The 23,566-nt window shown below is 41.0% G+C and overlaps 1 protein-coding gene across 1 annotated transcript in view; it reads left to right on the forward strand.

Moving 5' to 3' along the window:
• Positions 1–651: 651 nt before the first annotated feature.
• The window catches only part of SLC9A2 (solute carrier family 9 member A2), a 94,397-nt gene continuing 71,482 nt past the window's right edge, over positions 652–23,566 (forward strand). Inside the window, exon 1 of the mRNA XM_012471501.3 lies at positions 652–1,235. Coding sequence (XP_012326924.2) covers positions 947–1,235 — 289 coding nt within the window. The 5' untranslated portion in view covers positions 652–946. The remainder of the gene's footprint in view (positions 1,236–23,566) is intronic.

A 23,566-nucleotide genomic window follows, 5' to 3' on the forward strand; every position in this document is an offset into this window, starting at 1 on the left:
CCATGCGGGCGTGGGAACACTGAGTTCCGCACAAGGAGTTTCCCGGCGCAGAGTACCTTGTGCGCGAGTTAACTCTCGGAAGGGAAACAAAATGAGGCTTTTCTAAATTTTCGGTACGTCCAGAGAGCCCCATGCTGTGTCTTGGCCTCCGCAGCACCGGGCTGGGGTGACGGCACCCCTCCTCCACTCACCCGGGCTTCTCCTCCCGACCCCGAGCCTATGGAGCCTCTCCGCGCACCCAGCGCACCCGAGTGTCCCCTTGCAGGAGACTGCGGTGGGGAGGGGGAGGAAAGGGCGCGAGGCGTGGGTAGCGCCGGTCCCTTCACTGGGTGGATGCCCGACGCTGCCTCCGGGGCGGAGACAGCTCCGGCCACCATGAGCCCGGGTGCCGCGATTCCACCCACAGTTCGCCGGCTCTGGGGGTGGCAGGTCTTGGCGCGCGGCGCCAACACGAAGGGAGCGCAGCCACCGCCCCCGCCATCATTGGGGCCTTGCGTCGCCCGCGGGCTCTGGCAGGTGCGCGGTGTACCGGCCGGGTCCCCTCGTCCTCCTGCCCGGCGGCTTGGGCGCCGCGCCCGCCCCGCCCCCGCCCCCGCCCCCGCCCATGCCCATGCCCGCGGGCCGCCCTGGGCAGGGCCTGCAGCTGCGGCAGGAGAGTCGCGGACGGGCATGGGCCGGCGGCCGGCGGCGGAGGGCGGCTGAGGGCTGCTGAGGGTCAACGCGGTGGCCTCTCGTCGCCCTGCACGTGCCCCGCCAGGCAATGCGCCTGTTCGCAGCGAGGACCTAGCTCTCTGGTTGCAGAGACCTAGTCCCGTAGCGGCGGCGGGGGGCTCTCGCTGCCCTGCTCAGCACGGGGAGGGGCGCAGCGGGCGGTGCTACCGGGCGCGATGCGCTGAGAGCGCGGAGTGCCTAGCCCCGGGCCCCTCGGCGGCACCCGGCGGCACCCATGGAACTACTGGGCGACGGGAGGAGCCTGCGGGCGCCACCGCCTCAGCTGCTGCTGCTCCTGCTCCTGCAGGTGGCGGGGCCAGCGGGCGCCCTGGCGGAGACCTTGCTGGACGCACCGAGGGCCATGGGCACCAGCTCCAGCCCGCCCAGTCCTGCTAGCGTGGTGGCTCCCGGAACGACACCGTTTGAGGAGAGCCGGCTGCCCGTGTTTACCCTGGATTACCCCCATGTGCAGATCCCCTTCGAGATCACCCTGTGGATCCTGCTGGCCTCCCTGGCCAAGATTGGTGAGCGAGCTGGACTCGTGGGGAATGGGAGGGGGCGATCGCTCGGGGACACCTGGAGAGTGACTGGGTCGGCCAGCTGACCTCTAGATAGTGACCACCTCTTCCTGGATTCAGGACAGGGGCGACAGATAGAGCAGCTTCTTCTGGTTGAAAAGGACTCTAGGAAGAGCAGTTTCGCGTTTTGGTTCTTAAGTGAACATTGGTCTTGAAATGGCCCCAAAGTGTAAGTTCTACAAACTTAGCGATTCTGCTTTCTTCTGCTGCACGGAACGCCAAGTTTGTCAGCCCTTTGCTTGAGTTGAGTGAGACTTATTTATTGACGTGTAGGAGTCTCACCTGCAGGGAGAGAGGCGCAGACCAACCCCGAAGCTATTCCTAATGTGGTTAAAGCGCTGAATGCTGCAGGAGAGAGGCGCCTTGGCAGTGACACAGACCCTGCCGTGCGCCCGACTAAAGAGGTGCATGGAAGGAGACCAGGGCACCTGAGTGCCTGCATCTGCAACAGGGACGCCCTGTCTCCTCCCTCTTTTAGGCTGAGGCTGTCACTCTCCAGGAAGCTTTTTCGTCAGGGGTGGCTGAGGCCAGTGAGGGGAGATGCATATTTAAAAATAACTAACTCCGGGCCCAGGACAGTGGCCCAGCCTGTAATCCCAGCACTTTGGGAGGTTCAGATGTGAGGACCCCTTGAGGCCAGGAGTTTGAGATCATCATGGGCAACATAATAAGACCCTACAATACAAAAAGAAAAAAGAAAAAGTAGCCTGGTGTGGTGGTGCACGTCTGTATTCCCAGTTCCTTGGAGGCTGAGGCGGGAGCCTGAGGGAAGAGGATTGCTTAAACTCCAGAGGTTGTGGTTGCAGTGAGCCATGAATGGCACCACTGCACTTCAGCCTGGGCCACAGAGAGACACCTTGTCTCAGGGAAAAAAAAATTACCCACTTTCACACCACCTTTAACTCTCATTTTGAAAGCAGAACCCTCAGAATGTATTTTCTCATCTTCATTAGCCATGCCACAGAAACTTTTATGTTATGAGCATGGTGCTTTATATTTTTACTTTATATTTTAACGACTTTAAAAAAATCTTGAAATGTATAGACTACTGTTATAATGATCCGAATAAGCTGTTAGGCCAAAGACTGTATGCATTATGTTTTATGTCTTTACCCTGTGAGATGAGGCAGATTTCCATAAAGAATGAAAAGATGCATTGCCTGCCATCTTCAGAGAGCTTACTGATGAGTGGAGAGAGGCGTACACACTATGTGATTATTGCCCAGGACAGTGCTAAGCAGGGTGAAACTCAGAAAAAGATAGTATGCCATTGTAGGGAAGCAGAGAGCACTTCCTCGTGTAGACCAAACATTTAAACTGGATTTCCCAGGAAGACCAGGATCTCGTCAGTTAGAGAGAAGAGGGAGCCACATTCCAGAGAGGAATGAACAATGACATAAATTGGGAGGGGAGTGCAAAGGTAGAAGGGATGGTTTACTGGAGGGTGGAAGTTGTGGTAGGTAAACTGGAAGCAAATCTTCATGCCAGATAAAATTAATTAGATTCTATTCGTGGTGACTAAGAGAAATACATATTTTTAATGACTCTGCAGTCTGTAATTGCCTGGCTTTGACGTGGTTCTACTTGTCAAGTGTCTTAATTCCACTGAGAAATAGTATGAGATGGGCCACCCCATCTACCGAGCAGATATGCATATTTTTGTACATTTATTGCCTCTAATAATAATAATAAACTCAGATGCCACAAGCCTGCCCTGTAGGGAGTGCTGGTATTAATACTCTACTTGGTAGAGGTGGAAACTTTGAGTGAGTTTGCACCCAGAAGCAAAGTGGACAGCCAAAATGAATGACCTGTTCCCTGTCACTCTCTCTGAGCCTGGAGGCTCCATCACTGGAGGGCTGCTTCTGTGCCTGTTTCCATCACTGCTTCTCTGTTGTCATTTCTATTCCAACTCTCTCCTTTGTTTGCCACTCCTGATTATTTTAATCGGGTTAATTACAATAATAACAGCCGATAGGAGGCACTTAAAAGCATTATCTCTAATTTTTACAGTCACCATGCCGGGTAGGTGTTGATTTCTTCGTTTCATATCGGAGGAAATGAAGAAATGGGGTGATTAACTTGCTGGTAGGTGGTGAACCAGAATTCCAGCCAGGTCTGTCTCATTTATCATCTTTGTGTCTTTCCAGAAGGCTTGTTCTGTTGTGAGGATTAAATGAGAATGAGTTTCTAACATCCTTAGAACAAAGCTGGGCACACAGTAAACACTCCATCACTTCATCTATACCGTCTTCAATTGTAGCAGTGAGGGCAGCGGTATAGAGTAGCCATAGTAATCGCGCAGTTTCTGGCACTACAGCACCTTTTCCACTGTTTACTGTCCTGGGCTGCCTCCTGTCTCTCTTTACTTCTGTCTCGACCTCAGCCTTCTGCAAGTGTTCTTATTCTGTGGGCTGCCTTTCTGCACTTGCTCTCTTTCTGTCCTGTTCCATTCATTTTATTGAACCATTTCACTTTATTGTGTGATATTTTGTTAAAGGCATTCATGCTTGCTTGCATAAGAGTTTCTTAGCCCAGATGTGATTATTTTCCCTGGGCCCCCCTGTTCTGGTTGCCAGTTTCTGCTTTCTCCTGCCTTGTGCTTTGCTATGGGAATCATCACATACTGCACTTCCTGTCCTCCCCCAAATTCTGAACATCTCTGGTTGCTATTTTATCTTTCCTTTCTGCATCTGAGTGTCACAGAGATGATAATTTCCACCCAGAGACGGGTCTGAAGAGCCAAATGGAGACTACCATGGGTAGGGTGAAGGGTACATTTCTCAGGACAGAAAGTGGAGGTTTAGAGTCCAATGCTGGTGCCTGGGGTCTTTTCTCTAGATTCTCCTGCATATACCCCAGCGTTGTCCTGCAGCTTCCCCTGTGTTCCTAGAGGAGCCAGGAAATGCTCAGAAATCCCCACCCCTCCTTTTGCTTTCGGGGTTCTGAACTGTTTGGTTTTAAGCAAGACCGTCCTGGTACTGTGGGACACTTTTGTACCCCACTAAACAGTCACCTAGTCATTTCTCTTTCAACTTTTGCTCTGAAAAAGCTATTTTGGGGTGGCTTATATGACTTAAGTTGCTCATATTTGGGAATGAGGAGGAATTGAGCTGCACAGGTGGATGTGAAACTGTGGGGTAATACAGGTGCTAACCCCTGCAAAATGCCATGGTTTCTATTTGGGGCACTTTTATGCCATTTGTGTAGTGTACCTGACCTTACCTAACTCAGAAAACATGGAGGCACATTACTGGTAATTAATCTAAACATGGTTCCATTAACAGGCTGTCCAAAGTGGAGGCTCCAAATAACATTTGTAGGGGGTTTAAATAATGCCTGGTGGTGAATTCAGAATAGTTTTCTAATATAATATATATTACATTATATATTATAAGCCAATATAATCTTAGAAATATTACAATCAGAAGTGAGAAAATGCATTTTTGGCCAAGTATTTAATGATTCAGCTTAACTCTTGTTACATTCGATTATCAGGGAAAATCAACTTCCTAGTTACTCGGTCCAGAAAAAGTAGTTTTGTAGTTATAAAATTTACCAAAATGGTGATGATGATGATGGTGATGATGATAAAAATGATGATGAGTGTTTATGAAGTAGGTCAAAAAAATTCTTTTTAAGCACAGCAAATTTAGTATACCTCAGAAAAGCTTTAAAAGTTTTGGCAAGAAATGTTTCCTCATTTGTTTTTTACTTAGGTCCCCATACACGTGAACTCTTATTATTCTTTCACTTTGAATATTTATATTTTGAGCAAGCGTGATTATTTTTACAGTTATAAATACACACATTGCTTGGTAAATCCTGTACGAAGGAATGGAGTTCTACAACCTGGAATAATGGGTAGCCGAAGAATTAAGATAATATTTTCTGGTACGTTTTAAGATTGCCTCCTCGGATTTCTTAGCCCATGAAGTGACCCAGTGGGATTTTTGCTAATTTGGGTGAACTTGGACATGGACTGTATTTCTTCTCAAGGTTCAAGGACAAAGAACTGAGTACCCTGCTGTCTAAAGTAACAGAGCTCCCCCTTTGTCCTGGGGTTCCTCAAACATACCTTCCCATATCTTGAGGTCTTGTGAGCTGGCCTATTTGCATCTCCTTTCAAATGTCACTGGTCACTCTGCTCTTTTTATTTTCTCTGCCCCTAAGTTGGAGTAGGATGCAGAATTTTCCACCTCCCTCCATCCTGCTATCATGGAATTAAATTATATTCTCATAAATTTAAGGGAAAGATAGAAAGCAGTTTGGCTCATGAAGACATCTCCCCTAGGATCCAGGATATCCTGAAATTGAGATATGAAACCTAAGAATTTCATATCTGTCTGAATTACAGAGATTTTGATCTCTGAAAAAACTTATCCTTGCACTTAGTCTGTTTTTCTTTGTCCTCTGGTTTTCCTGGGTATAGTCATCAACTGGATGGTCAGTGGATGGAGCTCGGGGTCTTCACCTGCTATCTGAACCACATCTCACTTTGAACATACTTCTAAATTCTCAAGAGTTCTTGATAGCAAGTATTGGTGCCTAGTAAAGTTAAAAGAGGAGCACTGATTCCTTTCCTTCTGAAAGCCTCCATCTTCTCCCAGTGGGCTGCTCGTACATTTTCTGTTCTCTGTCTGAAGGATGACTTCAGCAGCTTTCTCATCTTCTCTAAAAACCAATTAGGGTGTCTTCTAGAATTTCATCCCCACACTTTACCTCTGTTTTTGTTCCCTTTAAGATAATAGATATTTTTATCACCAAATAAAAATGTTACATTGTACCAACTTCAGCAATGATAACAATACTCAGCTTTATTTCTTACAAAATTATTTCACCTGTCTTGAAGCCCTAAGATGTATATAACGAACTATTTGCATAAAACTGTTTGTTCTGGCCAGGTGTGGTAGCTCACAACTGTGATCTCAGCACTTTGTGGGGCTGAGGTGAAACGATCACTTGAGGCCAGAAGGGAGACCCAATCGCTTGAAAACCTTTTTTTTTTTTTTTTAAGAGCCAGGTTTGGTGGCCTGTGCCTTTAGCCTCAGTGACTCAAGAGAGAGGCAGAATGATCACTTGAGCTCAGGAGTTCAAGGTTACAGTGACCTGTGATGGTGCCACTGCACTCTAGTGTGGGTGGGCAATGGGCAGATGGAGACCCAGCCCTGTGTACAATAGCAGAGACCTGGAACCAACCCAAATGCCCATCAATGATAGACTGGACAAAGAAAATGTGGTACATATACACCATGGAATACTACACAGCCATGAAAAATGATGAGTTCGTGTCCTTTGTAGGGACTTGGATGAATCTGGAAGCCATCATTCTCAGCAAACTGACACAAGAACAGAAAACCAAACACCAGATGTTTTCACTCATAGGTGGATGTTTAACAATGAGAACATGTGGACTCAGGGAGAAGAGCATCACACACTGGGGGCAGTTGGGGGGGTAGGTGAGGGACAGTGGGGTTGGGGAGGGTGCGGAGGGCTAACATGGGGAGAAATGCTGGATATAGTATACACCTAAAGTAAAATAAAAATAAAAATAAAAATAAAAATAAAAATAAACCAAACTGTTCCTTGGATGCTATAAAAACTCACCAGTAAAACCAAGTGAATTTGATGGTTTTGGTTTTGATGGTTTTGATAGATTTGATAGATTTTAACCAATGAGGCCATTGCTTGAGTGTTTATAGTTCTATTTGGTTTATCTGTGTCTTCTGGGGTCAATTTTGGTAATTTGTATTTTTCATAAAATTATTATTTTGAGTTTTTAAAATTTATTGGAAGGAAGTTACTTCTGATTTAAAAGATCTCCATTTTACATGCATTTATGTTCTTTCTGTTTCTAATATTGTTTTTTTTTCTTTTTAACCTTGATCAGGTATGCAGGAGTTTATCTGTTTGATACTTTATCAAAGAATTATCTTTTGGTTGGCTTCTAAGTTATCTGCTTCTGCTCTAACATTTATGATTTACTTACTTCTGCTTCCTTTGGGTTTATTTATTTAATTATTGAATTGAAAACTTAATCCATTAATTGTTTTAGTTCTATTAATATGTTAATTTCCAGCTTACAAGAGTAAGAAATACCAATATTTAAAAACATAATTGATATTATTTTTGGTAGTTTCTCTAAGTATTTTTATGAATCCCTGAGATCCCAGATTGACATGAAATTATGCTAAAATGACATCAGTCTTATTAAAATAAACAAAAGTACTTCAGTAGATTACTTACTTATTGAAACTCCTAATAAGCCGTTTCTCCTAATCAATTCATCCAAAATATGGGTATTTGCTTCTTTTAATTTAATTCAAATCTATGATATACTGTATATTTAAGATTCTGTCACAAGCTAAACATATTCATAATGCTCAAAGTTTATGTGAATTCATCTTTTCATACAAATAATAATAACAATAAAGAGAATTACAAAGACAAAATATTTCAGGGAAATTATGCAAATGACATATCAGTTTCTGAATAAATTGCATGATATCTTTACTGCTGTTAAGTAGGAGACCATGGGTGTTCTGAAAGGATTACTTAACACAGCATACCAATGATAAAACTGGAACGATGACTGCTTTTCATGGATCTCATCTCAAGATGCTCAGAGTCCATAAAACCAGTATGATCTTCATGGAGCTATAGAAATGCTTCATAAACTAAAACAGTATTATTCAATGAAACTCTTCTTAAAGATGAATTCTCATGATCCAAGTGGGTACATTTTGAAAGAATGGCAGTATATGTATTTAAGGCTAGAAATATACCCATTTTTCCTACTGTAGTTATACTGTGTCATTTTGATATGCAGGGTTTTCACTGTCACCCAGCTCTCAGTATTTTTAAACCCCCTTGTGATATTTTATTCTAACTCAATAATTAGTTAGAATTTTACTTCTCAGTTAATGAATTTATGAAGATTTGAGTTTTTTGTTGTCATTGTTGGTTTTAGAGATAGGTTCTCACTATGTTGCCGTGGCTGCTCTCAAACTCCTTAGCTCAAATGATTGTCCCGCTTAAGCCTTGCAAGTAGCTGTGACTATAGGTGTGCACCACCATGCCCAGTTGCTTTTTATTTTATTCACATTTTATTGCACTTTGGTTAGATAGGCATAATACTGATTCAGTATTATAGTGTTGATTTTAGATTGGATTTAGTGTTGATTGTGATGTCCTTTATGGCTTATTTTATGGACATTTTTAAAACTTTATTTTCCATTTATGCTTGAAAAAGAATGTGTATTCTCTATTTACTGTGTACAGGATTTTATATACTTACATGTATATGTATACAGACACACAGAGACTACATAAAATTTCTAATTTTGGTGTTAAAATCTTCAATAGCATTACCAGTTTTTGACTACTTTATCAGTTCCTGGGGTACATTAAAATCGCTTCTAAGATTGTAATGACAATTACTATTTGTAATTGTTTCCATTTTTGCTTTGTTTTGATGCTATGTTATTACATGCTCATTCAATATTGTTACATCTTCAGAATGAGTTCTTCCTTTAATTATTAAGTTTTTAACTTCCTTATTTCCAGTACTTGTGGCTCAAAGTGTATTTTTTTCAGGTAAAACTATTACCATTTAAAAGAAAGCTAGATTTTGCACATATACTTTTTTCCATATCTGTTTTCTATATCTGCATTTTCCAGATCCATATTTTTATACCTTTACTATCAAATGAGTTGTGTCATTTTCATTTTGATATGCCTCATTAAACCACATATATCTGGATTTTGCATCTTTAATTAAACATTTTAAATCACTGTAGTTTAAAAAGAGAAATGTAATTACACTTACTGTGAATAATGATATATTTTGACTTATTTTGCTCTCTGTTTACTATGCTTTTACTAGGTGTCCGAATCTTTCTTCCTTGCCATGTTTTGGCTTGATTGATTTCTCTTTTTCATTTGTTTTTCATACATACTTATATATTCTGTTTCTATTCTTTTTAAGGTTACTATTCAGTTTTAGTGTGATTATCTGATTTAACAGGAGTCAACCAGACTACCATGGCTCACATCTCAGATACATATTCCTACATATTTTGTAGTTGTGTGATTTTGAGTATATAACTTAAACTCTCGGGGCTCAGTACCCCTGGCAGTAAAGTGAGGACAATAAAAGTACCAATGTCATACATAGGCTGCTGTGTGAAGTAAATTAGCTAACACAGGTAAAGTGTTAAAATAATTTTATGGAACATAATGGTATAAAACAGGTTCCTAGAACATCAAAGTATTTGCTATTTTTATTATCTTCTTCCTAATACTTGAACTTTTCAAAATTCTAACTGCTTGTTTCAGAATTATAAATTTTGTCATAATTCATATTTGGATTGTATTTAACTTCCTCCAAATTAGTTTTTACTTTGTATAAGAAGTAGTTACATAGATTTGCAAACATGTTTTCCAGTTTTTCTTTATTTTTTGTCTCTTTCTGCCTTGTGGATTGTTTTTTGTTTGTGTTGTTTTTACCGATGTATATTCTTCAGTGGATACTTCAGGGAAGGCTTAGTCTTTCTATGAAAACATCTTTATTTTGATCATACTCTTAAGGGATAATATAACCAAGTGTAGGATTTGGTGTTATCATCACTTGTCACGTGGAATATATTACTTCAATACTTTTTGTCCTCTTTTGTTGGTAGGTAGAATTATGTTGTTACACTGCCCTTTCATATTAATTTGACGGATATCTCTGGTTTCATTTAAGTTTTTAAAATTGTTTCTGATATTCTGCTATTTTCTCACTGTGTCTAAGTATAGATTTACTTTATTTTTCTTGCTCGGAACTTGTTACACTTCCATGCTTCTTAACTGCTGTTTCTTGTTTTTCGTCTCTTCATTGCTGTGGTCTTTCTTGGTGATTTTATCTTATCTTTTTTCCAGCTTACCATATTTTACTCTCAGTGCATTTCCAATCTGTGGTTAACCTACTCACTGGATTTTTAGTTTTAATTATATTTTCATTTAAGCTTTTTCAAGTCTATCTGTGTTTTGTTCATGCTGTTATATTATGTAATTATAGTAATTAGTGGTTTTATTCCTCTTTTTATTCCTTTATTTCTTTAAATTATATTCATTTTATAGTCTCTTTTGGATTGTTCTGTTATTTCTAGTACTTGGGGTGCTAATTCTTATATTTATCCATTCACTGACTTTCTCTTTTCAATATTTATGAAGATCGTAGTTTTTTTTTTTTTTTTTTTTTTTTTTTTGAGGCGGAGTTTCGCTCTTGTTACCCAGGCTGGAGTGCAATGGCGCGATCTCGGCTCACCGCAACCTCCGCCTCCTGGGTTCAGGCAATTCTCCTGCCTCAGCCTCCTGAGTAGCTGGGATTACAGGCACGCACCACCGTGCCCAGCTAATTTTTTGTATTAGTAGAGACGGGGTTTCACCATGTTGACCAGGATGGTCTCGATCTCTTGACCTCGTGATCCACCCGCCTCGGCCTCCCAAAGTGCTGGGATTACAGGCTTGAGCCACCGCGCCCAGCCAGATCGTAGTTTTAATTATGAGCTTAATTCGGCAGGGGATGTTTATTTGGTAAATGTCTGTTTTCTTTTAAGTTGTAAAATGTTCTTACAAAATGGTTTGGAATGTGCTTCTTGCTGGGACCTAGGGTTTCAGTGATTCGTTTTTACCATTTGTTTCTTAGCTTGGTTTTCCTATGTGATTCAAGTACTGTAAATACTGACTTAATACCTGTATGTGGTATAGACCTGGAATTTTATACTTCGTGGGCGAATTTCCACCTGGCTCAAAGCCATAAAGAGTTGACACATTTCTTTTCCTTCCTTTTTTCCTTGGCTAAGAGCATCTTTTTTTCTAGCATTTAATTATTTAGGGCAATGTAACTCTAGGAAACTCAGGAATGTATTCAAGTGGTCTTTCTTTAGCAATCTGAAGTCAAATTTCCCATCCTCATGTAGGTATTAAAATGTCAGATCCTAACACATAGGTCATGCATCTATGTCAGGAATTTCCCTGGTTCACTGTGACTTCAAATCCTACTGACATATCTCGTTTTGATTTTCTTATTTTTTGCCTCCCAGACCTTTTCCTTTATTTTGAACTTGACTAGATATTAATATCTTATGTAGTAGTAATGAGGAGACACCATTTGTGTCCAAATTGTTGGATATCTCTGACATTTTACACAGTATGTTTTAAGGATATACTTTCTATAGAATGTTTAAAGCTCATGGTTATGTTATCATAATGGCTTCTCTTTAATGTAAGGTAACAATAATGTGTACTTTCCTAGTCTTCAATAGGAAGGATGTGGGGGTGTAACTGTACTGCTTCTGCTTTATTTTGTGTATTTTCATGCTTGTGTAGAAGAGGAATAGCTTAGCAGTTGACGAAGTGTTCAACCTAAGTTTTGGGAAAGATCCCCCCAGATTAGAAGTAAGAAGATCCTGTTGTAATTCCACTTCTGCCATTAACTTGGTTTTATGACCCTGATATGTATTCATGTACTTGGTTCTTCCATTTAATTAATGAAAGTGGGGATATATGTATCTGTCTTATCTGTTTAATATTTCCATCCGGATAATATAAGATTGTCTGCAGGGGAGGACATCATTTATAACAAAGCTGTTACTTTTACAGCAAAAGAGACTTAAGCCAAGAGAAGCATGTGCTTATTATATTAAAGTGATGTGTGCACCTGGGCGTATTGTCATTGTAAATGATACATGCACAATTATAGCTTATTCTCTTGCAATTACATCTTTTAAATCTATGAGTCATAATTGATGCACTTTCTGCAACAGTCCTGTGCATTGTTTATCACTGTACATGGGCTTTGTCATCTTGATTTGTCAAATTCATCCCTTGTTTGAAGACAACTTGTATTCCTCTTCCTCTCTAATAATTCCAGTGGGTAGGGCAGGGGAATTCCACCAAAAGATCTTTGTATGACTGTGACAAGCATACTTTCCAGGTGACTTTCACGTTATTAGTTTGTGTTGGCACACAAAGGCTCACATGGAAAAGACACAAAAGAAAAATCAAACTACAATACATTTAGAAATTTCACCTAAAAATGAATCAGATTACACCTGCCTGCTCTGTCTGGGAAGCACTCTAAAGAAGTATAAAGGTTTTTGCTATCCATAGAAAGTTCTTTAGAAAATCACATGGCAGTGAAATGACCCCATATCCATATTTTTGTGACCCTGCCTCCGGTTGCTTTTCCCAGTTCCTGGGCCTGTTTCCTGGGGACCCACTGGCCAGGAAACCTGAGCAGTGTAATGCAACCAGTGGCAAATTTTCTTGTAGCACAGAAGGGTGGAGATGGGTGAGACTCGGTAATCCCTCTATCATGGTTTCTTTAATAAAATAGTAATAGCTAACAAGGACAGAACACTATTCTCTGCTAGGTATTTGAGCCAAGTGCTTTACATTCATTGTTTTATTTAATCCTGATGGTAATTATGGGAGGTAGGCACCATTATTATTCCCAGTTGTAAAAAATAGATGAGGAGAAGAGTTTAGAGAGCTTATGTAACTTGTCCAAGGTGTCAGCTATCAAGTGGCAGAGGTGGGGCCACAGCTTGTTCTTTATCACTTGGGTGTGTCATGCTCGGCCTCCTACCTCTCACGGGAAAGAATATTAAAGTACCGTACTTCCGGTGTGGTCTCCCACACTTTACCCACTCTTAACCTGGAGCCAGAGGCCTGCATTTGAGTCTGATGCTTGACTGGTAGGTCTCATTACGACAGTCTCAGATTACCATTGTAAAATCACACAATAATAATAGTCGGCCTCCTTCGTGTGATTCTGTGAGGACCAACCAAAGTAATACATGGAGAAAGTCCATTCCAACCTCAAAGTTAGGATTAATATGACCTCACGACAACTCTAAACTGGGTAGGACAAAAAGAGCTAAGGAAAAGGTAAGGTAGCGGAACTCAGACGTACCAGAGCCGGACCATAAGTCTAGAACTTCAGAATCTTGGCCTGGTCTTTTCCATCATCCATGACGCACAGAATACAGAATTTTAATGGTTTTAAGATACATATTTAACATGTTAAGTATTCATAGGTTAAGGAAAGGTTCAAGCCATGTAACTTAAGCTATCATGTAGATTTTAATAAATTCAACCACAACAGATTTACAGGAGAAAAGATGTTAAATATATTTCATTGTTACACACAGATACACATGCATTGCACATGCAAACAGGCACGTATATAGAGAGATGCCCACATAGATGACATTCATTAGAATGTGTGCTCAATGAGGGAAAGGACTTTGTGTTTGACTCATCGCCTGGAACAATACCTGGTACATAGTACAAACTCAATAGATAATTACTGAGTAAATGGGTGACTCAATAACATTTAGAAAAACTCTTTTTCACCACACTTTAATGATGTAATTAAAGTTACCACACTCCCTGGTTGTCCATGATATTTATGGTTTACATTTGTTACCAATGTCCCATCACATATATTATTATTGTGTCATTTCACTCTCAAATATCCTCATTTAGATGTTAATTTGATCACTCTATTATAGTGCATATACTATTATTGGATATACTTTTAATGGTATCTTAAGCTCTGCTGTCCAAAACCCCAGCCCTGTTACTTTCTAGCTGTGGATTTGGGTGAGTCAACTAACTTCTCTAACCTCTGTTATTTCATCAGTAAAATGAGCTCATAGTAGTAGCTTCTTCGTCAGGTTGTTGTGAGGATACAGTTAGCACATTTACAGAACTCACTACTTTATAGACCTTGGAAATTTGGATAGCCTTGAAGAACAGATTTGTTTCTTTTTCCCCAATGTATAATAGTATTATACCATGAATATCTATTGTGTCCATTTTCTCCATAGCAAGTTGTTAGATGTCCTGATCTTCTGCCGTTGGTGTTATGAATAGGTTTCTTTCTAAATCATACATATATCAGCATCTAAAATATGTTGCATAAGTTAAAAAAATCATTTTTTTCTGCTTTTGCTAAGTTAGTTTGCAGTGGAAAAGAAAGGCAATGCACACCTTTTTTTAAATCCCAGTTTCTTGTCTTGGAAAATGAAAGGTGAGCAGCCCGGCATAATTGGTGGAGGGCACAAGAAAGACCAGGCATGCAGGACTCACAGTCAGCTGAGACTCGCTGTAGGAGTAGGCTCTCGTTGACCCTCCTCCGGACACTTTCTGGAAAGCCCGGAGCTTCTGGGTCTCCTCTGTGTCATCAGGGTCCACAGATGCATCAGCTCCCACATTTGGAATAAGCACGTTGTGCAGCAGTTGCTTTCCTAGGCCTTTCGTGCTTTTTGTACAAAGAGTGTTTCTTTCAGAATCTAGATGGGAAAGAACGCTAAAGCAAAGTGCTGCCTAAAGTAATTATTGCTATTTTAGAAATGTCAACCCCCACTTTTCATTACCAGTATTCTAAGGCAGAATCATGCATCGGCTGACTGTACATTTTCTCTTACGGAACACTGGAATGGTGAGGAGAAATGATACTGAGAAACTGTGGCCTCTTCTTTTCTATCTGATTGAAAGTCTTGGTGTTTAGGGTTGGGAAAGATACATTGTCAGTGTCAACACGCCTGGTCTGCTTACTTAGGAGAATGGCAGCATGCTTTGTGTGTTCTCTCGTGAAGTTTCCGGATGAGTATGAAACATGCTGACTCCGGCTCGAAGAGCTTTAAAGGGAAATAAGAATACATGTGCACCTGTGTGCAGTGACCCAAGTTTCTCTGTATCCTGTTGCCCAGGTTTGGCTTTCCTTTGAGCTGTTTATCACTCTCTGACATACGATTATTTATGTGTGAGTTAGCTGTTCACTTGCTGTTCATCCCTCTACAAGAGCAGCTCCAAGGGCATGGGCGTCTTTTTAAAAAAGTTATGGCTTACAATTTATATAGTTAAAACCAAGTAACACTGTTTTGTACTTTCTTTCTTTTTTAAAAAATATTTTTCTTTTTATTTGGTCTCATTTCAATTTTCTGTTTTGATGCCACTAAAACCAGGGAGCTGTTACTGTTCTTAAATCTTGGAGCAAAAATGAGTATAATTGGCAAGACTCTAGTCCTCTATTTTCCCACTGAATGTGTTAGTAGGTTTGACCATTGTTTTAGTGGAATGTAATGATTATGATGACTGTGGAACGATATGGAACTGTAAGAATCTCCAAGTATGCTTAAAACGCACATCCCAATACTCATCGAAATCCCTTTTATCTTTGCAACCATAGCAAATGGGAAGGCACCTGGATATACAAAGACCACCAACTTGGTAAGAGAAGTCAGGGAGGAGGCAAGGGAATGAAAAGGATAGGGTTCTAGCAAGCTTGGAAAATGGAGTTATTCACCAGATGGGGTAGTTTCTTAGTTTAGCCTGAGCCAACAGTGTGCAAATATTTCCCTGCCATACAAATAACTGGTGATTCCAGTTAAGTGTTAGCAACCATTTAATTGAAAAATGAAATTAAGTAGAAATTACTGGCAATTGTGGGTTCCTTCACTATAATTTCATCTGTATATTTTGAGCAAGTGTAAATTTGTTTAGAAGGCAAACTCTTGAAGGAAAAGGAACCAGAAAACAGAAAATATGGTTCCCACACAAGGCAATTGGGGGGGTGGGGTAGAGTCCCTGGAAAACCTTATGTGGCTTAATGATAGCAGTGTGCAAACAGCAAAGTCAAAATTGGCATAAATCATTTGCTAACACATGGGTTGAGAGAATGATAAATCCAGAGATTTAACATTAGCCCAGGGCAGTAGAATAATTTAGCTTTCAACTGTTGGCTGGCATGGAAAGTTTTGAATCTAGGTAAACCAGAGTCTTTATCGCCATTGGCCTGCCCTAGTGGCCCCTCCCTCAGCTTAACTAAACTATGCAAAGGCTCTGTTCAGAAATATTCAATAGAACTTGTCAACTCCTTGGACTCTGTAATTCTTCCTAAACAATGCCTAGGCACTGGCAAGTTTTACCTTCAGAACAATCTCTTCTAATCGAATCCTTACTTGGTCAAACCCCTCATCAGATTGTGTTTCTAAAATCTGAGGTGGGGGGGAAAGGAAGAAAAGAAGAAGTGGAGGGCCTCAAGCCTTGAGGAGATGAAAAAGTTAAAGATGTTTGGAATTGCAGAAGATCCGCTGAGTCTGTTTCATAGCTGTGAGACCTAAACCTGCAGTCCTAACAAACTGAGAGCAAGCTCTGTGACCACTTCACGTGCTGTTCCTCACAGGAAACTTGAGTCCCAGAACTTTCTAAATAAGAATACCCCATGTGTCCACGGGCAGCTCTCAGTATTTAATAGCAAGGATCTTGTTTCCCACCTGGCTGTATTAGAAATTCCCTTGCCATCTGTAGAGTCCTTTTCTTGGCTTAGGGAGACACACGTTTCACACCCAGATAGAATACATGCTGAAATACTTTGAAAACTGGCCAGTGCCATTGTTATTATTTCCTGGGGCACAGGTTGCAGTGCCAGCACAACTGAGCCAGTGATTATTTCCAAGCTGTCCAGTGGTGTGCGTTAAGGAAAGAATATAATGCAGGCAGTGAGGTGGCCAGGGCATGAGTCAAATCCTGTGCCCAACCCTGGCTTGGGTATCAGAGTAGGATTTAGCTGCCTCCAGTGAAAAAGAGAATCCCAGGGTGCCAGAGCTACCCATCCCCCATAAGGTCTCCCAGCCTGCAGAGATAAACTTCAACTCTGTGCTCTCTTGGACCCGCCAGAGATCTCACCCCATTGACAGAATCCAACTTCAGCACCCCAGCTGGGTTACGGAAGCACCTCTGGCCCCTGAGGAGCTGGCCCCACACTCATCTGCTTAAAGGATGGGAAACCTGTCACTTAATTCATGGGATCTCTGCCTAAGTTGTGTTTGTTCTCATTGCTGTGGTTGAGACGAGAAGGTAGGAGTCTGAGAAGATTTGTTCTGCCTTGATCTCCATTGCAGTGTGAGTAGTGCCTGATGCCTGACTTTTGGGCCTGAGGTCTAGACTCATAGCTATCAGTGTGGGTCCTATCGGTGCCACTACATTCCCTGAGAGATGGGAGGGGTGGGATATTAGGGGAGCAAGCTAGACAGCCAGCTCTTGTCCTGCCCAACCTCCATCTGATGGCCATTTTGCAGAAATTGGCATAAGGTGGGTGGAAAAAAACCCAGTTTTAATGGTTTTCCAAGATAACTTGGACCGAAGAATTTATATATGGATCTTCTGAGTTTCTCAGTATGAGCTCAATATTTGAACCCACCAGATAGGCGGAACAAAAGATCCATGCAGGCCATGGTGGCTTACGGCCTACAAGCTCACAAACTCTGCTTCAGACTTTTTCATGTTACATGAAATTTTGCTTCTTGTATTTATACCTGGGTATATATTAAAGGGCTGAGCTGATTGTGTGGGACACTGACACTCAGGATAAGTTGGTGTATGTTTTATATAGTCAACACTGATCAAAATGAGCACTATTCTCAGAAATTGATCTTGTTACAAAAAGAGAAATAAATAGAAATGGCTGACATGCTCTGACCATTAACAAATATGAGAAGGTCACTATGGAACATCTAAGGGAAAAGGATTCATGTTCCCTCCTTGAATAGGAAGCACAAGCTAAAGAGAAGCTGAGCTGGGATTGCACTAAGGAGGACTGTGTTAAGTCACACAATGAGTTCATCATCTATTAAAGGTAAACTCTATGGGTACATCAGTCATGGTCCTGACAATTGCTGGTATCTTGAATGAAAGTGTTCCTTATGCTCACTAAAGAGAGACACTTTCCACTGCTTCTTGGCCTTTTGATCAAGTGTGCGAGGCACTTTCCTTTAAAAATGTGTCTGTAGGCCGGGCGCGGTGGCTCAAGCCTGTAATCCCAGCACTTTGGGAGGCCGAGGCGGGTGGATCACGAGGTCGAGAGATCGAGACCATCCTGGTCAACATGGTGAAACCCCGTCTCTACTAATACAAAAAAATTAGCTGGGCATGGTGGCGCGTGCCTGTAATCCCAGCTACTCAGGAGGCTGAGGCAGGAGAATTGCCTGAACCCAGTAGGCGGAGGTTGCAGTGAGCCGAGATCGCGCCATTGCACTCCAGCCTGGGTAACAAGAGCGAGACTCCGTCTCAAAAAAAAAAAAAAAAAAAAAAAAAAAAAAAAAAATGTGTCTGTGAGTCTAGGCACAGTGGCTTATGCCTGTAATCCCAACACTTTGGGAGGCCAAGGCAGGAGAATTGCTTGAGGCCAGGAGGTCGAGAAAATGTATCTGTGAGTCAAATCAATGAATTTAACAGTCTTAAAAGAAAATAAAAACTTTAAAAACTATTTTGTGCTCTTTTTCACTGAGTGTTACTTCAAATAAATCCAGGAGCGATGGCTAATGCCCGTAATCCCAACACTCTGGGAGGCTGAGGTGGGAGGATCCCTTGAGAGCAGGAGTTTGTGACCAGCATGGTCAACATAGTAAGACCTTATCTATACAAAAAAAAAAAAAAAAAAAAAAATTAAAAATTCAGCCAGATGTGGTGGTGTGCACCTGTAATCCTACATACTCAGGAGGCTAAGGCAAGAGGATTTCTTGGGCATAGGAGCTGGAGGCTGCAGTGAGTTATGATTGCACTACTGCACTCCAACCTGGGTGACAGAATGAAACCCTATCTAAAAGAATAGAAACCCACAGAAGAACTGACATAATAAACATACATGCTGTGGTAGATTATAATATCATGTTAATAGGGTATCATTCACACAACCATTTTCCTATTCTTTGACATTTTGCTATGAGTGTTTTTGTGAAAAATTACTTATTTTACCTTTGAGCTGCCAAAAAAGTCTGTTATTTTGCTTCTTATTTTTGAACAGCCCATGCTTTGCACATTTTATATCAACATTTGTAGAGTTGCCTTTTTAAGGTCTGGTTCAGATTCTGTGTCAGGGGATCAGTCAGAATTTCAGATTACACTGCGTAGAGACCGTGCCTACCAGCAGAGATCCATTTAGCAGCGTTATCCTTTCTGCCAGTTGGTTTAGCAGTGCTTATGCAGTCGTGGAAATATTTTTAAGTGTACAATTCAGTGGCATTCAGTACATTCACAGTGTTTTGCAACCATCACCACAATCCATCTTCATGACATTTTCATCCTCCCAAACTGAAAATCTGTGCCTATTAAACACTCACTCCCCATCGCCTCCTCCCTTGAGCCCCTGGTAAACTCTATTCTGCTTTCTGCCTCTGTGAATTGGTCCATTCTAGCTACCTCATGTAAGTAGAATTATACAGTATTTGTTCTTCTGTATCAGGCAAAAGTGAACATTTTAAGGAAGAACAATATAGCTCTTATAACTTTAATGAAATTGAGACAAAGGTAGAAATGACCAGTAGTAATAAAAGCATAAACCTTCAATGCAATCAGATATAAACTAGTGGATTGTTCATTTTTCTTGGGAAATAAAATAACAAAATTAAAGATTAGAGAAAACAGAAAAGTTGGAACTAGGATTGTGAGGCATGTGAGATAAAAAGTGAGACACAAACTCTGTAACTTTCTGGCATTGGAGTTGCAACACGCACATCTACTGCATTTTCACTGCATCTGTCTCCTGAAGCTTGGTGTACAATCCCCAAAGAAACTATCAGCCCAGAGGACAGGTTAAGAGCCTTTTTCTTTGTTACCAATTTTGTCCACCTATACTAGAAAAAACTTGCATTTCTCTGCTGTCTGTCAACACTTCTCATACCAAATGTATGGGTTTTTCCCTCACACCAACAACCAATTCTCCAACTCTCCAGACAGCAGCCTGGTATCCTAAAATTCAATTCTATTCTGACCTTAACTACCTGGAGTCGAGACAGAACCCACAGTTAAGGGCTAAGTCTCACAAAACTGCCCATGATTCAGAGGACCATCAAAAGTCCTGGGCCTCCCATACTTTTGACTAGCTTGATATAAACTGGGGAGTCCCGTGACCTGCTCAGATTTGATAGTTTGCTATAATGGCTCACAGAACTCAGGACGACACTGGTTTATTGGTTGTTATAAAGAATACAGATGAGCAGTCAACTGAAGAGGTGCACAAGGCAGCCATGGGGAGGGTGACGAGCTTCCATGCCCTCTCAGCATGCAGCACCCTCCCAGCACCACCATGTGCTCACCAACACAGAAGTTCTCAACCTCATCACTTAGGGTCTTTATAGAAGGTCCATTAGATAGGTGATATAACTCAACCTCCTGCCCTTTTCCACTCCCCAGAATTTGGGTGATGGAGTTGGAAGTCCCAACCCTCTAATCCTGCCTTGGTCTTTCTGGCAACCAGCCAGCCCACATCTTAAAGCTATCTAGAGACCCCAGCCAGCAGTCACCTCATTAGCATACACTTATCACTCCAGGGATTCTGAAAGTCTTGGGAGCTCTTATGTCTCTAAAACCAGACACCAAGACTGAATATTATAACAGATGCTCTTATCACCCTTATTGCTCAGATTACAAGGCTTTTAGGAGTTCTGTGCCAGGAACTGGGGGCAGAGACCAAATATATGCTTCTTGCTATGTCACAACTTACTACATACTGTATGATACAATGGCAGTGCCAAAGTGAATAAAACCCCAGTCCTGTGACCGTGTGCTCTAGTGGGTGCAACAGACTCTCAGATGGATTTGTGAACTCAGGGTGGTGGGCACCTTGTCAGGGGTGTCTGCAGGGTCACAGAGGAGAGAAAGCTGCACAGAGCTCATGGACAGTCCTCCCCAAATGCTCTGTAAATGTCTCAAATGAAAAGCATAGGTTTCTCTTCACCTCCTTTCCATATTGGGTGTTACTTCCCATGGCCTTATGGTAAATCCAAATTGTGGATGACAGGTCCCAGGACACATCACTCTTTTCCTCTTTCGGATTTCATGCAATGTCTCTTGTGGGCCACACTTTCTGCCCACTCTAGTGAGTTTTGCATGTGCTGTTCTACTTGAGAAGACCTTCACACCCTTCTTGGTTTTGAGAATTGCAACTCCTGTTCACTTCTCAGGTGAAAAATGGTTTTCTTAAAAAGCCCCCCCGACACAGGGAAGACAAGATCAGAGGCCCTCCCATGTAATTGTGTTGAAACTTACACTTCCTGCTCCATAATAAGCATACTCTGTGTAATCACCTGCTCGACATCCTTCTTCCCTGTAAACTGTAAACTCCATGAGGACAGAAGTCTTATCTGTATAGGATATTGCTGTGTCCTTAGTGCCTGACACACTTTCTGATGGTGAGTGCTTAGAAATACTTGTGAGTTAATGAATGAGAGGACAAGTAATCACATAAGTTATTTATCAATTTCTAGGAAGGAAGAATCCTTGTAATGATTTTCCCATAATGTACATGGTTTCCACCTAATGATTTACAGGCTGTGCAATCATTTCTTCAACATGCTGTCTCTAGCACCTCCTTGGAGTTTTAAAGATGAGCTGGATACCTTTCTGTGTTGTTAAAATTTGGTATTTAGAATCAATCAGGCTTTTTGAAGATGATTGACAAGCTGAGGAAGTTCCTTTCTATTCCTAGTTTGCTGAGAATTTTAATCATGAATGGATGTTGAATTTTGTCACATACTTTTTCTGCATCAGTTGATATAATCATGTGGCTTTTCTTCTTTAGCATTTTGATATGATGGATTACACTGGTCAATTTTTGAATATTGCACCAGCCTTGCATCCCTGGAATAAAGCTCTCTTGGTCCTGGTGCACAATTCTTTTATATATTGCTGAATTATTTGCTGATATTTTTGCATCTATGCTCCTTGCTAAAGGATATTTGTCTGTGTGGTTTTTTTTTTTTTTTTTTTTTTTTTTTTTTTGTACTGCCCTTGTCTAGTTTGGTATCTGTTAGGGCAATATTAGCTTCATAAAACGAATTGAGAAATATTCCCTTCTCTTCTATTTTTTGGAAGAAGTTGTATAGAATTGCTTTTATTTTGTAGAATTCACTAGAGGAACTATATGAACCTGGAGATTTTTTGGGGAAAGCATTTTAAAATTACAATCTCAAGTATTTTAAAATTTTAAAATTTAAAAAATTTTTAAAATTTTAAAGCATTTTAAAATTAAAATCTCAAGTTTTTGCTAGCTGTAGGGCTATTCAATTATTTTCTTCATATGGTTGAGTTGTCGTAGTTGGTGTTTTGTGAGGAATTGGTTCATTTCGGCTAAGATGTCACATGTGTGTATGGTTGTTCAAATATTCCTTATAAACTTTTTGATTTCTACAGGGTCTGTAGTGATACCTTTGCTTCATTCATAAACTGATAATCTGTGGTTTCTCTCTTTTTGTCAGTCAGGGATCAAAAGTGGGTTGCTTTGTGGCTGGACGATGTTCTCTGCATTCTTTACATCGTCTTTGATGGCTCCATAGGGAAGGGAGTGCTCATTACCACCCAGCAGAGAAGAAAGTCCCTCTTCTGTCCTTTTCCTTCTCTGACATCACCCCAATAGGGAAGCCAGGGTGTTCCTTACACTCTGGTGAGGATGGAATCTAAACACCCTATTCAGACTTTGCTGCAGTTGGGGCCACAGTTTCTTCTGTGGTGTTTGGCTGGAAAGGAGCAGTTATTGTCAAAAACTTCTGTGCTTTGCGAGGTTGACTCTTCCTTATTATCTTGTCTAGATAAAGCAGGCTGTTGTTGGGGCTTTCGTTGCCTGTGCCCATTTGGATTGCTGACTTCTTCAGCTCCAAGTATGAGATATGAGAGGCAAAAAGAAGACCCAGAGAACTGAATGTTCTGGGAGTCTCTGGTCAATATTTCTTCTGCTCTCTATCTTTCAGAGTTATAGCTGTTTTACATATAATATCTAGGCACTTTAGGTGTACAGAGTGGAATAGAGAAAAATGCATCTATTCCATCTTCCCAGAAACAGCAATCTGTTCTTTTTTTTTTTTCATTTTTCCCTTTATTTGTTCTTGTTGTTAAAGTGATGGGGGTCTTACTATGTTTCTCTGGCTGGAGCGCAGTGATTATTCATAGGCGTGATCACACTACTGATCAGCATGGGAGTTTTGACCTGTTGTATCTTTCACATTTTCATTTTTTTTACCTTTTTCTTTTTTCTTTTCTTTTCTTTCTTTTTCTTTTCTTTTCTTTTCTTTTTTTTTTTGCACAGACATTTAAAAAGATGAATTCATGTATACCTGTCTCCTATCTTAATGGCCATTATTTTTGTCACTGATTATATCACTTCTTACCCTTAGTAAGATAAATGATTACAGCAAAGAATTACTTTCTGTTGAAGATGGCCAAATAGG

Source organism: Aotus nancymaae, unplaced genomic scaffold (genome assembly GCF_030222135.1).
Source record: "Aotus nancymaae isolate 86718 unplaced genomic scaffold, 86718_ANA_hifiasm-v0.15.2.pri h1tg000131l, whole genome shotgun sequence".
Lineage (NCBI taxonomy): Eukaryota > Metazoa > Chordata > Mammalia > Primates > Aotidae > Aotus > Aotus nancymaae.